At 35.8% G+C, this 15,880-nt stretch overlaps 1 protein-coding gene across 2 annotated transcripts in view; it reads left to right on the top strand.

Moving 5' to 3' along the window:
* Positions 1-15,880, top strand: part of fndc3ba (fibronectin type III domain containing 3Ba) — a 146,241-nt gene that overhangs the window by 109,307 nt on the left and 21,054 nt on the right. For both annotated transcript variants that reach the window (XM_077539744.1, XM_077539745.1), the window contains exons 8-19: positions 2,775-2,833; positions 3,810-3,961; positions 4,068-4,127; positions 4,213-4,357; positions 5,637-5,690; positions 5,782-5,906; positions 7,331-7,499; positions 7,590-7,676; positions 9,863-9,998; positions 10,885-10,956; positions 14,325-14,443; positions 15,271-15,376. In XM_077539744.1, the coding sequence (XP_077395870.1) occupies positions 2,775-2,833; positions 3,810-3,961; positions 4,068-4,127; positions 4,213-4,357; positions 5,637-5,690; positions 5,782-5,906; positions 7,331-7,499; positions 7,590-7,676; positions 9,863-9,998; positions 10,885-10,956; positions 14,325-14,443; positions 15,271-15,376 (1,284 nt within the window). The remainder of the gene's footprint in view (positions 1-2,774; positions 2,834-3,809; positions 3,962-4,067; positions 4,128-4,212; positions 4,358-5,636; positions 5,691-5,781; positions 5,907-7,330; positions 7,500-7,589; positions 7,677-9,862; positions 9,999-10,884; positions 10,957-14,324; positions 14,444-15,270; positions 15,377-15,880) is intronic.

The raw sequence follows: 15,880 nt of genomic DNA, 5'->3' as shown, positions 1-15,880 counted from the left end.
GGCCAGCTGCTGAACACATGCAGAGAAACTTTGACCTGGCAACTCATTCTCGCTAGCATCCCTCCTTCCTCGCAGGCTATCCTTATCCTAGCTCACTTTGTTCCATTGGGCATGTCCGTGCGTGTGCACGTGCGTGCACCATCCGCTGCATTTTTCACATTTTTCTCCCCCTCCCCTCCAGGCCTTAAAGGTCTTTTTCTGTCCCGGCGCAGACAGAAAGCTAGCCGGAGAGCCGCAGGCCGTCATTCTGCAGGAATGCGACCTCCTCCTCTTCTTTTCTTCTTCTTCTTCAGTTTTTTTTTTTTTTTTTTTTGTGTGGGCCATGTCACACTTTTCCGTCTCGTCTGCCCCACACTTCCCCCAAGCTTTTTTTTTTTCATTTAATCCCTCATTCCCCAAACCTTCATCTTTTCCCCATTTTCCTGCTGCCAACGTCTGTCCTCGCTTATCGTCTTGCACTCAGACAGGATGTGAGGTCAGACGCGCAAGAGGAAGTGTGGGCAGCGCATAAACGCATTTTTGTGTGTGCGCGCATGTGTGCGTGTGCAGTTCTTCTCCATATTAAAGTGTTTAGCATCTGGCCTCATCGACCACAAGTCGGAGCACTCAACATGTTTGTGTTTTTCTTGAAACCACTGCAACTGTATTGGAAAGTTTACAGATCAAAGCAAGAGCTAAGAATGAATTATTATTATTTTTTATAATTATAATATTCAACAGGGCCTACTGCAATTGGCTGGCGACCAGTTCAGGGTGTACCCTGCCTTGTACTGCCCATTGATGAGGCTGAGATAGGCCCCAGCACCCCCCCGCGGCCCTTGTGAGGAGTAAGCGGTTCAGAAAATGGATGGATGGAACTTGGCCTATTCACAAATTTACCAAATCTTTTTTTTTTTTTTTTTTTTTTTTGGTAGACTATCCTCATTTTGCGTTTTTTTTTTTTTTGGTATATTGTCTGCAACACCATGAGATGCCAGAAGATGGCACCAAAGCCCTACCTAATGCCCGTTTTTTTTTTTTTTTTTTGGGGGGGGGGGGGGGGGGGGTTCTCTGCTTATTCATGAGTGTAATGTTGCAAAATGAGTTTGAAATTATTTTAGGATCTTTTTGGGTGTGTAGTTGGTGGTACAACATAAGACTAAAATAACGACATTTATGCTGACATCCCCTCACCAGAAAAAAAAAAAAAAAAAACATTATTTGAGTCCTCCTCTTATTGCAATTAAAGTCAAATTTAAATTCAGAATGCTTTTGAAGCAGAGAACATATCCTGGGTCAAATTGATCCATTTTAACATTGATTTTTTTTTTTTTTTGCTACAAAACTTCTCATTTAAAGTGGTCCACTTTGACTTATTTTCAGTTAAATGTTTAGCTTGGGTCAAATTGACCCATTTTAAAATCAGTAGTTTTATTTGCAATTTAACTTTATCAATAGAATTAAAATTCATTCATTTTGACATGTCTGCATTGAAAACTGTTAACCATGAGCTACAATTCATTATCAAGGAGCTTTTGGAACATTAAACATAGTCTGGGTCAAACTGACCCATTTTATATTTAAGGAACTAGAGATAGTAGTATTTCATGATGAAACTTGTTAAAAATGGTCTATTAGAAATATTTACAATGAACGCGGTTTATAATGCTTGCTGGGATGCGTTTTTATCATTAACTCATTTGCTCCCAATAACGTGTAAATACGTTTTTTTTGTTTTTTTTAATACGTTTTAAGTGTACCAAAGACGTATTTATACGTTGTTTTGTTGTTGTTTTATGCTAGTGCATAGAGAAGGCTTTGATGCAGCCTCTCAACAGCAAAGAGCGGTTGCAGAAATGGTAGTTATTACACAAACGGCCAGCAGGTGGCAGCAGAGCCATGTTAAAAGAGAGCTCAATTACTCACACTTTTAAACAGATTTGTGAAAACTGATGAAACTTAGCTCTCTTCTAATGCTAATTGCTGCAAAACGGAAACGGATAGAAATATCTTCTTCTTCTTTTTTTCCCCGATGAAAGAAGAGACTTTAATCTTTCTTTTAGATTCCATGTTTTTATAGCAATAAAACACAATATTCTGTGGGCCTTGCAAAATCAGTCAAAATCCAGTAAAACAGCCGGGAGCGAACGGGGTTACTTTTGTGAAAATGGCTGCGAGGGAATGAGTTAAATATAGGTCAAATATATATAGGTCAAATTGACCCGGCAACACACACCTGAGATCTTGGAACACTAACCAGTCACATGAAATTGACTTTGTACGCTTGATTTGGACATTTTCACTTCGGGGTGGGCTCGCTTTTGTTGCCAGTCATTTCCTTGAACACTTTCCCATGCGAATAACCGGCATCAAACTATTCGTTTTGAGCTGCGTGCCGAGTTCAACATGGGAAGTGCATACAGTAGCTCTGCTGTGACGTCTTCGAACGCACGCACATACAGAGGGAGGTCAAGCTGAGGTTGCGCTTCCATGACATCACGGTTGCCATGACTCATACGTGTGTCGCCCCCGGCGCCCCTGCAAACAAAAACACACGCGCACATTGTGATTTACAGTCTGCTAAGCTCCGGTGAAGAGGGCGGGCGGAAAAACCTTCAAGTTGGGGGGGGACCCTGTGTGGAGAGCGATGATTTTGAAGTCTGGGGTCCCTCCAGTCTGTTATGTACACGTGTGTGCATGCACTTCCATGTGCCTGTTAAAAAAATGAAAAAATCAGCTTTGTTTAAAAAAAAATAAATAAATATTCACAACATCCATTTTTTCTGCCTCTCCAGATCATGATTCCGAGACGAAACGAGTTCAAGACATGTTGTCTACAATCGACAAACCACAGGTTGGTGCGCACACCTTTTTCTCCTTTCCGGTGTACACGCACACGTTCATCAATCAGCTCCTTGTCTCATGTGTCATTGCCGGCGCATGATGTTTTTTCCATGTTTTCATCCTGTCTCGGTGGCTAACATAAAAATCAGATGCTTGCAGGCTGGGGGGAAAAAAGACTGCAAAGTTGACTTTTTTTTTTTTTTTCTTCGCATGAGGTTGAAAAAGAGACTGAAGCAGTATTCAGATTGGCCACACGAGGGCAGCATCTGTTCATCCATTTCTGTGAAACGGGTCAGCAATCTTAAATATACAGTATCAAGGTCTACCCAGGAGGAAAAAAAACTGGGAGCTACAAAACTGTTTTGATATATATCATATTTTTTTTACATTTTGTATAAAAAGAATATAATGTTGCTTTTATGAAGCCAATGAACTGCTAGGGCAACACATTTTTATTTCTGCATGTACCAAAATATTTGAACTCTAAAAAAACACTTTGAATCCTCCTCATATTGAAATTAAAGCCAAAATTCAAGCTGCTCTTTGTAACAATTTGCCCTAAAAATCTTTGCAGTAGCCTTTTTATTTGAACATTTATATAATCTACAATAAAACTAATCATAAACTAATAATAGCAATAATAATAATAAAATAAATAATAATAAAATAGTAACAATAAAAATAATAATAATTAAATAATAAATAATGCAAAATAATTCATAATATAATAATACAAATATAGTAAAATAAATAAATAAAAATAAAACTAAGCTCATGCGTCTTCTTCACCTGAAGACTGAGGCACTCCCCCTAGTGGCCCGCCAAGTAATTGCTCAATAAGTCATGGATAATGGAGCTGCTGAATATTAACTACCAATATCATGATACTTACATAGGCATATCGATAATCTCTTGGAGACAAGGTATCACGATTTATTGCAATATCGACATGTCATCACACTCCAAGTTTGTACGTTTCTTCACAGGTGTCCAATCTGCAGGCCCGAGCCGTGCGCCTCTCTTGGGCGCCCCCTGCAGGCCTGGCGAGCCGGCACAGTAACGGCATGCCCGTGTCGTGCTCCTACGAGGTGTCCCTCTCGGATAAAGGGCGAGACGGAAAGTTTCGCATCATCTACAGGTAATTTCCAAGAGCAAACAAAATCATTTTTGTGAACGAAATTTGAAAAAACAAAAAAAACATTTGAACATAATTGGCTGATTTATTATTTTTTGGTGTTCCAAAGTGGTGACGAACTGGAGTATCATCTCAAAGATCTAAGGCCAGCGACGGACTACCACGTACGGTACGTGCTCTCCTCACGTTCTCCAAAACCAAAACTTTGATGTCCGAGTTGACCTTTGTGACCTTTGCGCACGTTTTGCCGACAGGGTGTGCGCCACGTACAACTCGGTGCGCGGCTCGTGCTCCGAGGCGTGCGCGTTCACCACGCACTGCAGTGTCAGCGTTCCCGACGTCCCGCTCGCCCCCAAGCTTTCCCACCGCACCAAAAGCACCCTCACTTTACAGTGGAAGGTAATCGTGCATGACCCATTGATTTATTTATTTTTTGCCAAAATCTTTCCATATCACAAATATGGCGACGCTGTCCAGTGAGAAGCACGTGTGACTAAAGGTTTTCGAAAAGAACATTTTAATTCCAATTTTAACAATTTGACAGATTACTGCGGTTTTTAAACAGTCACAGGTTCAATAACCGCTAGTTTTCCTGACAAAAATTTGAACATCTAACTGGGAAAATGTATTTGTTTTAACAAAATTAGATTTTTTTTTATTTTTTTTATTTTTTTGTAATTATTTTATTTATTTTTTTATTTCGGGATGCATGCGTATTTATTTTTCGTATCGGTGAAGAGTTTGTTTTTTTTATTTAGTTATAATACTTATAATCGTTTTAATAGAATATTGCATGTGGTTTTTTTTTCAAATTTTATTTTATTTTTTTTTAAACTAAATTTGACATGTTTAACAAGGAAAAAAATTCACAAAATTTTGAACTCATTTAAGTAGGTTTGATGGTTTTACTCCATAAAACAAATTTTTGTTTTAACAAAAATCAACTTTTTTATATAAATTTGATTATTTTAACATAAACTTTGCATTTATGTAATGAAAATATGGATGTTTATATTGAAAACTCATTGAGCTAAATTTGACATTGTCAGTGGTAAAATTAATTTGTTAATTAAAGTTTCAGTTTGCCTGAAAACGTTTTGAACACTTTAACAATAAAATATTTTTGGGGGGATAAAATTAGACCTTTTTTTTAAAAAAAAAAAAAGGAAAATACATAAAATAAAAATTGTTTTAGTGCATTTATTCTGACATTTTTCAATGACAATTTTATTTTTTTAAACTCAATTTAATATTTTATTTTATGGTGATTTAAACAACAAAATTTTGATTTGAATTAAGCTGTACGCTTTCATCAGAAAAAAACAAAAATTGTTTTAGTGCATTTATTCTGACATTTTTCAATGACAAATGTTTTTTTGTTTTGTTTTTTTAACTAAATTTAGTATTTTATTTTATGGTGATTTAAACAAAAATACATTTTGATTTGAATTAAATTGCATGCTTTCATCAGAAAAAAAATGGTTTAGCTTTAAGTTTAACACAATTTTGCGATTTGATCGAAACAATGAATTTGCCTTTATTGGATCCCGGTCAACAGGCTTTTCATTGGACAGTTGTTGCCCAGTCAAGCTAAAGTAATAATAATACAAATAAAATAATTTAAAAAAATAAATCAATTTCAGTATGTATAATCCATGTACTGTTTGTTCTCGTTCAGCCGCCAGGCGACAACGGATCCAAAATCACAAACTACCTGCTTGAGTGGGATGAGGTGAGTGAAAAATTGCCGATGACGACTTTCTTTTTGCAAAATGATTCTCGCTAATTGAATCATCTGCTCGTTTGTCCCGCCGTGCACGCAGGGGAAGAAGAACAGCGTTTTCCGGGAATGTTACTTCGGGAGCCAGCGGCATTGCAAGCTGACGCGTCTGTTCCCCGCTTGCGCTTACAACTTCAGGGTGGCGGCGCACAACGACATCGGCACAAGGTAACCAACCACCAGTGATGCCGGCAGAAAGTTACGATCACTTTGTTTGCTTAAGGTAGGGGCTGGTACTGTATGCAATTCTGCGTGGCACTCGTTCAACAGACACAAGCCTGCTTTGACACTAAAAAATGAATTTCGTTCAATTGAAATGGGGAAATGCATTTGTTTTTGCTTAATTTGACATTTTTATTTGAACATTATTTTGGTTGAAACTACAAGTAACATTTGTAAGACATTGACTAAGTAAAAAAAAAAAAAAAAAAGATTTCGGTAAACTAAAATGAAGGTTTCTTTCAAATGTCAAAATGCTTTTTTTTTTTTTTTTAAATCATTAATACTTATTTTTGATGAAATGTGTTTGTTTTTATAGAAAAAAAATGCATCAAATTTTATTTCAATGACACAAAATAGCGCCAACTACTGCCGAGGAGGACTTACTCGATGTCACATTTATATATTTATTTATTTATTTAAATAAATAAGTTCCGATGGTACTCGCCCATCTATAGATTTATTAGAAAAATGCATTTGCCTAGCAAAATTTTGATCTTAAAAACTTTAAAAAAAAAAAAAAAAAAAAAAAAAAGTTGGTAAATTTGATGTTTTCAATGGAAATGTGTTTTTTTTTTATTTATTTATTTTTTTTTTTTTTTACCCAAAAAATGAAACATTTTGATGTATTAACAAAAATTAACGTTATTGGAACTGTGCATTTATTATTATTATTATTATTATTATTATTATTATGTATTTTTTTTTTTTACTAAATTTGATATCATATCTGAATTACTGTTTTTATTTACAAATTTGTTTCACCCAAAAATGGATGTTTTAAATAGGAATGATGCATTTTTAAAACTATAAGTAAATTGGACGTTTTATGGGAAAATGCATTTGTTTTAAGTAAACGAGTTTTTTTAATATTTTGAAACTATTTTTTTTCTGAGTCAATCAATATTCAATATTTAATTAAAAAAATACTCATTTTTATTTTATTTATTTATTTTTTTGTTTATCTTTTTTTTCCCATCAGGAATCGTTGGATGCATCGATTGCTAGATGGATAGATTAGAGATAGATAGATTAGAGACGGGGGTGGGATTAAATAAATTTTCTTCTCCTCACTCCCTTTCAGGCAGAATCAAATTTATTTCTTTTTTTTTCTGTTCTTATTATTATGAAACTGCAGTATGAATTGTTGCTTCTGTGTTCAACTGTATGCTATTGCCTGAAATAAATGAAAATGATGATGATGATGATGATGTGTATATATATATATAGATATATAGAGATAGATAGGATTGATAAATAGCCTTCCTCCAGTTTTATTTTAACTCAAAATTGTCTTCGGAAATATATGTACTTAAAGATAAACAATAATAATTATAATAATGATTTTTTTTTTTCTTTTTCTGATTTTGCAGCGGCTTCAGCTCGGAGGCTGTGTTCTACACCATGGGCACGCTGCCCGCCCTGCCGCTGGCGCCGCGTCTGGTGAGGGCCGGCGTGTCCTGGGTGACCCTGGAGTGGGGGCGACCCGAGGGCAGCGAGGAGCAGCTCAAATATACCCTGGAGATCCAGGAGGACAACAGCGTGAGCCTCCCGTCCTCCTTCAATGCAGCTACGTGCTAACCAAAAAAAAAAGGGCTCGCTGACTAACACGCGCTATTGGACCTCTCCCAGGGAGCCGACTTTCACCAGAAGTACACTGGAGAAAACTTGACCTGTACTGTACAAGGCCTGAAGAGGAGCACGCAGTATAAATTCAGGGTGAGTTGCTTTCACGCAGAGAAACTGCAGAGTTGGCCGCAATGTCACGTTGGAACTCGGACAGACTACTACTACTATTTTTTGCGTCAAATATTTTTTTTTATCTTAAATTTTGGGGCTCTTCAACTAAACTATCTCTTTGATCTAAATTCTACGTTTTTATTGGACAAAATACAGTATATTGTAACTAAATTTCACATTTTTTTAATTTTTTTTATTAAGAAATACATGTATTTGGACTAAATCTGACATTTAAAGGGAAAAATATTCATGAATTTGTTGTTGCCTCCAGTTTTAAGTAAATTAATTTTAACAAAGTTTGGCATTTAGAAAAATAAATAAATATATGCTTTTAATAAAAAAATTTTTATAAAATAATTGAATTTTTTTGTTTTTTGTTGTTTTGTTGTTGTTAAAGTGAATCTTTAACAAAAATATGTGTTGACGCCAGGGTTATCATAGTTGTGGAATTTTTCATTTGAATTAGTTTTGATGTCGTTTTGAGTTTTGTTTTTTAAATTTAGTTAGTTTTAATTATTTTCAGGGTGGTGCTGTTAGTTTTTATTAGTTTTAGTTATTTAATAAATGCTTAGTTTTAGTTTCAGTATTAGTTTTAGTTTTTTATGTGTATTACTTGTGCGCAATATTTAAAAAAAAAAAAAACACCATGGGAGGGATGTTATCTGAAGGTGCTTTTCTATTGGCTGCTGCTGGATGAGGTCACTTCTGTGTAACATACTTTCAAACGTCGTTTTTCCGGTTAATATCAAAATAAATCGACTAAAAATTACATTTAAAATCATCCCCAAAGACTCATACATTAAATTAATTACCAAAGACTAAAACGAAGGATATTTTTGCTATAATTATAGTTTTAGTTAGTTTAGTAAACATAAAATGTAGTTTGTTATTTTTGTTTTTTAAAAAGCATTTTCATTTTTATTTTATTTAGTTAACGAAATTGTTTTTTGAATTTTGTTTTTTTTTCGTTAGTTTTAGTTCACTAAAATAACACCCAATGCAGGCCCCTATTTGTGTGACCTCATGGAACCTGTTCTTTTTTAGTTTTAGTTTTTTTTAAACTAAAATAAAGTGTAATTGCACATCCGCTACAGTAGGTGGCAGTTGCATTCTCATTGTCAGAGTGGGCAAATAGTATTTGCTATTGCAAATTTTTTGGTTCGTGAATATTTGTTCAAAGTAAAATTGAAGTTTGTTATTTTCGTTTTTTAAAAAGCATTTTCATTTTTATTTTATTTAGTTAACGAAATTGTTTTTTGAATTTTGTTTTTTTTCGCTAGTTTTAGTTCACTAAAATAACACCCAATGCAGGCCCCTATTTGTGTGACCTCATGGAACCTGTTCTTTTTTAGTTTTTTTTTTTTTTTTTTTTATACTAAAATAAAGTGTAATTGCACATCCGCTACAGTAGGTGGCAGTTGCATTCTCATTGTCAGAGTGGGCAAATAGTATTTGCTATTGCTAATTTTTGGATCGTGAATATTTGTTCAAAGTAAAATTGAAGTTTTTCATCAAAATAAATAAGTTTCCGTTTTGGTTCATTTAATATTTTGAATGGAATTTTGGCATTTATGATGTTTTTACTGTAAAAATGTATTGTTTTAATAACAAGAGGTGATATTTTTAACACAAAAATGCATTCATTTTAATTATAGCAATTTAGTCTTACCTAAATTTGATGTTTATATCTTAAAGATGCATTTTTTGTCGCAGATTTAATGTTTCTGAAACAGAATCAATACAAAATTAGCTATATTCGTTTAAATGTTTTTAGCTCATCTCTGTGATGTGTACATTTGTCATCGGGGTGTAATCAGTGTTTGCACCACAAATTCCTCATTTGTAGAACGTTAAGTCAATGTACGGTACAATTAATTGTTTTGACACTCTTGTGACCACCATTTTGTGGCGAGATAATTGACTGCAATTACACCGTTACATGTTAGCATGATACACAAAATGGACTGGAGTGTGTGAGTGTATGTACTGTGCATGTTGTTATGCAATCATATTTAATGACATCTCCCCATCCCTCAAAGCATATAAACGCACCATTTACTACATTGTACGTTGAAATTCACATTATTATTCACCCCAGCCTCCATCACCTGACATGTAACAACCTTTCTGTTTTTTTTCCCCCCCTTCTGTCCCATCGGACACAGCTGATCGCATCAAACATGGAGGGCAAGAGCAGTCCCAGCGAGGTCCTGGTGTGCACCACCAATCCCGACAAGCCGGGACCGCCGTCCACGCCATGCGTCGTGGCGTCCACGCCCTACGCGCTCACCGTTACATGGGGTGAGGTCTTCTTCTTTGTTTAGGGTTAGTTGAGTCAAAAGCCAAAAAATAAATAAATAAAAACTCGAGCTGTGAGCAGCTATAAACAGGCCTTGCAGTCATGGTGGCCACGTTGGGGAACTTAAATGTAAATAAATAAATAAATAAATAATGCAATAAAAATCTAATATATTTATATTATATATTATATTATATTTATATATATTATTATTATTAATTATACATAAAATTATGTATACATATATATATATATATATATATATCTTTTGTATTTTTTATTTTTCAATTTGTATATATTACATTATATGTATATATAATGTATATATGTATGTATGTATGTATGTGTGTGTGTATATAAAAGATATATTAATATTATTGACAATAATATACACTAGAGTAATTGGTAGTAATGGGATTTTTTGATAATGGAAGAAGTCATTTTCAGAATTAAGACTTTCCAAATTTATTGCACATACAATACACACAAAAATACACATTTAAGTTTAGTTAATCATAAGTTTACCGTATATCAAATAAATGAATAAAAACATTTGAAAGAAAAGAAAAAAAAACAATTTCTAATAATTATTAATAATTATTATCTATATAATTTTCGAAATATTTACGCCTCTCTGATAATAATAACCAATACAATCAACATTTTGTGACATAAACACCTCTCTTTGTTGGTGCTTGTTTGGTGAAAATGTGCAGGTGTCCCTAATGTTGTGTCCAGCATGTGTGCATCCGACTTCTTCATCTTCATCCCAGCAAATGTTAATTACGCGCTTTGTCAATTCAAAAGAGAAGCATCTTGTTGTCGAATTGCTCGAGGCAAGATTAAATTGTCCTTCTGTCGTTTGTCTTCCTATTTTCAATCTGCTAGATCCCCCGCAGGACAACGGCGGCTCCGAAGCGCTCACGTATTTGTTGGAGATTAGCGAGGGATGCTCGGAAGGTACAAATGTTCTTTTATTCATTTATTTATTTTTGTCTGATAATGGTTGCAAATGAACGTAAAAGACTTTAATTGAGGCGGCACGCACTCAGTCACAGTTTTCTGTTCAACGCCGATATGTCTTTGCTGAAGGTTTCCAACAAACTCATTCACTACCATTGACGGCGAAAGACGTCAAACAGTTATTTTTTACTGGGCTGGCTTAGGATGGGTAGCAAGTCCAGGTACTAAACGGCTCATTGTGATGTGTGGTTTATAGGGGTGAAACTGGACATATATGGACATCAATGCCTTAACATGCTCTATTTTGAAGTTTTTCCCGCTGTTTGGGGTATTTATGTTGCTGTCACAAACTTACTAGTACCGGCGTCAACAAAAACGTCGTCCTGATATCACATTCAGTCGCAAGTGAAGGGTGCTAAAAAAAAACAATAAAAAAATATGATGACATTGTATCGTACGGCACCTGTTGCGAGCATTTAGCGGCTTTTAGCGTTGGCGGCTAGCAGCACTAGCAGCTAAGCCTAACTTTTACTTTTCAAAGGCAGTTTAATATCTGACATCCTGACACAGTTACCGTTTCTAATGATAATTTTTTAACAAAACAGGCTTACGCAAATGTGCCGTTTTAAACGGCAAACTCGCTCCTTCTGGTTCTGGCGTCATTTTGCATCGTAGACCAAAATCTATGGGTAGAGATTTGTCAAAAATCTCACTAATGTTTCGCAACAGGAAAATGTGCACTGAGAAGCACAGTTTAAATTTAAGCAACAAAATGATCTAAACTAACTCCTCTACCGTCCAAGCGCCAACAATTTTTGGGCTTTCAAAGCCACGTACACGCACACACAGCGCAAGCTAGCATCCTTCACATTGAGTTGAGAACGTAGAAACTCGGTTACTCGTGGTTTGAGTGGTCATGCCTGCAGAGGTTGCTGTTCAATATACGTTGTGCAATCAATCAAAGTGCAAAGCTTTCATTAACACGGAATAATTATGTAATGTTTAACAGCTATAATAGTGATTTGTTCAAACTTTTTGTTTATCTGTTGCTCTTTTTATTTATTTTACATTAACTAATTCAATCCCAAAAACGCGTAAAAATGTGTTTTAATACTTTGTCATTCTCTCCCAAAAAGGTTTTTTTTTTTTTTTTTTTTTTTTTTTTTATGCAAGAGCATACAGAAGGTTTTGATACAGCTTCTGATGTGAAGAGGTGGCTTAAAGCAATGGCAGTTATTAAAGAAATTAACAGTAGGTGGCAGCAGAGTATAAGAGATCAGCCAGGGCCATGTTGCTCCAAGTTCTTTTTGTCAGTGTTTCCCCAGCAATGTGAATAATTATGAATCTTAGCTACATTCTCATGCTAATTGCTGCAAAACTAAAACAGATACAAAGAAACTTTTTTTCCTGATGAAAGAAGAGACTCTAATCTTTTTTTTTGGTAGGTTCCCTGTTTTCATAGTAATAGAACACAATATTCTGTGGGCCTTGCAAGATCAGTCAAAATCCAGCAAAACAGCCAGAAAAAATGGCCGGGAGGGAATGAGTTCATGTTTATTCTTAAAAATAATCTGTCAATTCTAATTTTTGAAAAAATAGTTTTCTGACTAAAAAAAAGTACCGATATAAGAGTATATATCCTTTCATAAGCTAGCAGTAATTTTACCTGTAATCACGAACTGATGATAGCCAAAAAATATCTTTGGTTAAGTACAAAGTGCGTGTTAACAAAACGTCTGATAAACGTGAAGTCAACATTTACGTTATAATTATGATAAGATAAATGTAAGATTTTTGTTTTTAGCTCATTAACAGAAATATATTTTCAATTTTAGTTTTAGTTTGGTGCTTTTCGCTAACTATGATGACCTTGGTACGAGAACCACATGGTCTTTGCCGGAGAACATTCTTTAATCCCGTTTGTGGTTTTGTTTTTAGTGTTACACTATTTTTCTTAGCTTTATTAATCCGAATCTAGCATTACAATTACAAAAATCGGAAAATGAGCTTCCACCAAACTTGCACAGAGTAGTTCATAGAAGAAAAAACGCAACTAAAATCAAAGTCAAATGTTTATTCAGAAAATAACTATCATTTTGTTTACTTTTGAAATTCTTTCCTTTGGATGACATTTTACGAATCGGCACCTGTGGATAAATTGTTCACTAATTTGATCTTGGATCTTGGATATTGAATCTAGTTCTTTTCACATCGTTGACATGCTTCCCAAAAAACATTTTGGCACACGCACAATTCAGTCATTTGCTAATAATAACGGCCATGTGAGGTCAATTTGAATTTCTTTAGGATAAGATTTTCAAAGATGACAGATAAAATATTAGCTGCCGAGGGCACCTCCTATCCTCAATCTGAAAAAAACATCATCTATAAAGACTCAAGGAGAATCATGGTTGTTCTTTTGTCATAAAGCAACGTTCATATTCTCATGTTCCCCAAATGAAACATCATCCTTCAAGTTGCAACAGAATCATGGGTATTTATTTTTTTGTCATAAAGCAAAATTCCGCCACACCGTGTGGAATCGCTTTGCCGCTGGAGTAATCTTGTCGGGTGCGCATGAGTTTGGCTGCGTTCAAGACGTCTCTCCCTCCTGTGCGTACGTAAATCTCGATTTGAAAATGTCGTGGGAAAAAGACATCCTCTATAAAAAAGACGCCTCGCTGACCGGCTTCGATGTGGGGATCAAGAATTCGTGGAATTGGTCCTGGTTGGAAAAGCAGGTTGACGGAGGGCCGCTCTCCGAGTTCATTTTTAAGCACAAAGATCCCGGGAAAGCGCTTTGCGGTCTTTGCGAAGGGAAAGTGATCAATTACGGGGCAAAAGGTTGGCTTTCGCTCAAACAGCACTGCGAGGGAAGAAAGCACGTGGAGAAGAAAAAAATGAGAAAGCAAAACTGCGAAATGCCTGGTGAGTCCATGGATTTTCGATAGATCTCAACTGAAATGATTCCATATCGAAGCATCGGGCTCATTTTTAATGGAATTGAGGGTACATTAACTTTTTGTTTAACGTTGCTTTCACCTGTGTCATGCTAGTAATTTAAATGCATGTCATCGAAAAGATTTGAATGCTGAGCCTTTGACATGCTTTCAAAATGAATGGTGTTTTATGCTGTTTTGTGTTAGCTTCAAATTTAAGTTATGATTTTTAATGTATGCTTTATTTTGAATCATGAGGATCTTTTAAGCTGCATTTAATGTTTTTTATGTATTTAATTCTATATCCAACAAGACAAAAGGAGCTCATATTGTACTTTTCAGTGCCTTTGTTGGACGCTATTCCCCAAATCATACAATCGGAACAACACAGATGCTTCAGTTATGTAATTATGTGTGTGCGTGCAGCCAACCAATGGGAGGTGGCGTACAGCGGGCCGGAGACAGAGTGCGTGTGCGAACGCCTGGCACCGGGAAGCATGTACCGCCTGCGCGTCTGCAGCATCACCACCGGGGGGCACAGTCAGGTACTCGATATTACTTCTATGATTATTGGTAGTCATTACCAACAATTCACCAGTGAATTCTTTCTAGCTCGTGGTGGGAAAATGAAGATTCATGAACCAATTGTCTTTTCTTTTTCTTTTTTTTTTAACTCCTCTCGATGGTTATCATGGTTTAAAGATAAAGGCGAGCGCAATGGAAATAGGTGATATTTCCACTGCGTCTTTATAGCAAGAGCACCATCTAGAGGAGTACAATAATATTGCAAGTGGTTCATGAAGCTTCATTTTCCACTATGAGGAATAAGCGGTTCAGAAATGGATGGATGGATGGAGGGATGATTCCAGTCATTGAAAAAACAACCAAGCAAAAATATAGTGTCTTATTTCTTTTTTTTTTTTTTACTAAAGGCACTCTACAGTATTTTAAAATATTTTTTATTATTTTAAAATGTTTTTATTTAGTGCAAAGGATCCAAGTTCTGGAAAAAATGGGACTGTTTTGTCAAATCTGAACATGGAAAACAATTTGATGATAACGATAACGCTTTGTAATTCCCTGTGCATATTGCATCTCTAGCCTTTTATGTTTTTCTTTTTTTTTTTTTTGTATTTCAAAAAAAATTTTTTTAAAAGTATTTTTTTTTTATTTTAAATATTTTTTTATAATTATTTTAATTATCAAAATTATCCTTTTTTTTTGTTTTTTTTTTACTAAAGGCACTCTAGAGTATTTAAAAAATATATTATATTATAATTATTTTTTTATTTTTAAATCTGAAAACAAACATGCAAATAGTAAACTGATGGTGCCAAACTATTTCACACTCTGTTGTTTATTTCTCCTCAAGTGCACCGTTGGCGAACCAGTGCGCACGTTAAGCGTTCCGCCCGGGCCCTGCCAGCCGCCGAGGATTGTGGGTAAAGCCAAGCACAAGGAGGTGCAGTTGGAATGGGGTGAGTACACAAGCACACACGCACACACAAAGTGTTGAGCCGGTTGATTATTTGTGATTTATTGCTGCGAGTCGGCTTAATCACTCTCTGGCTGCCTGATGCGTTTTCCCGGCCCGCCCTAATGGACCCTCGCCAAAAGCGCGCTTGGCGCTTAATCGAGACTTCATTTGTAAAATCAAGCAGCGTCCGGCTCGCTCGGCTCTGGGGGGCCCCCCCGCTGGATGTTGGCAGGCGCAGTTTTCCCAGAATGCAACGCTCGGGAAGTTCTCCTTTTAGCCGGTCTTAATACGACACACCGAGTGAGAGCAGATTGCCGCAATCAAGCGTCTGCAGGTGAAGGTGACCTTCGGTGACCACGTTTCACTCGCATGGTGCGTCGTAGCGGGTCAGGTCGTCCGTCACCTGTTAAGTTTGTCAATAGGAAAGCCGGAGGAAAGTCTGTGGGGTGGCCTAAAGGGGGCAGTGCACAATTTGACACATTTGGAGCACTCCGCTTTGGGAGCA

The sequence above is a fragment of the Festucalex cinctus genome, chromosome 12, assembly GCF_051991245.1.
Source record: "Festucalex cinctus isolate MCC-2025b chromosome 12, RoL_Fcin_1.0, whole genome shotgun sequence".
NCBI lineage: Eukaryota > Metazoa > Chordata > Actinopteri > Syngnathiformes > Syngnathidae > Festucalex > Festucalex cinctus.
Note: the sequence above shows the minus strand (reverse complement) of the source record. Positions and strands in the feature narration are given on the sequence as shown.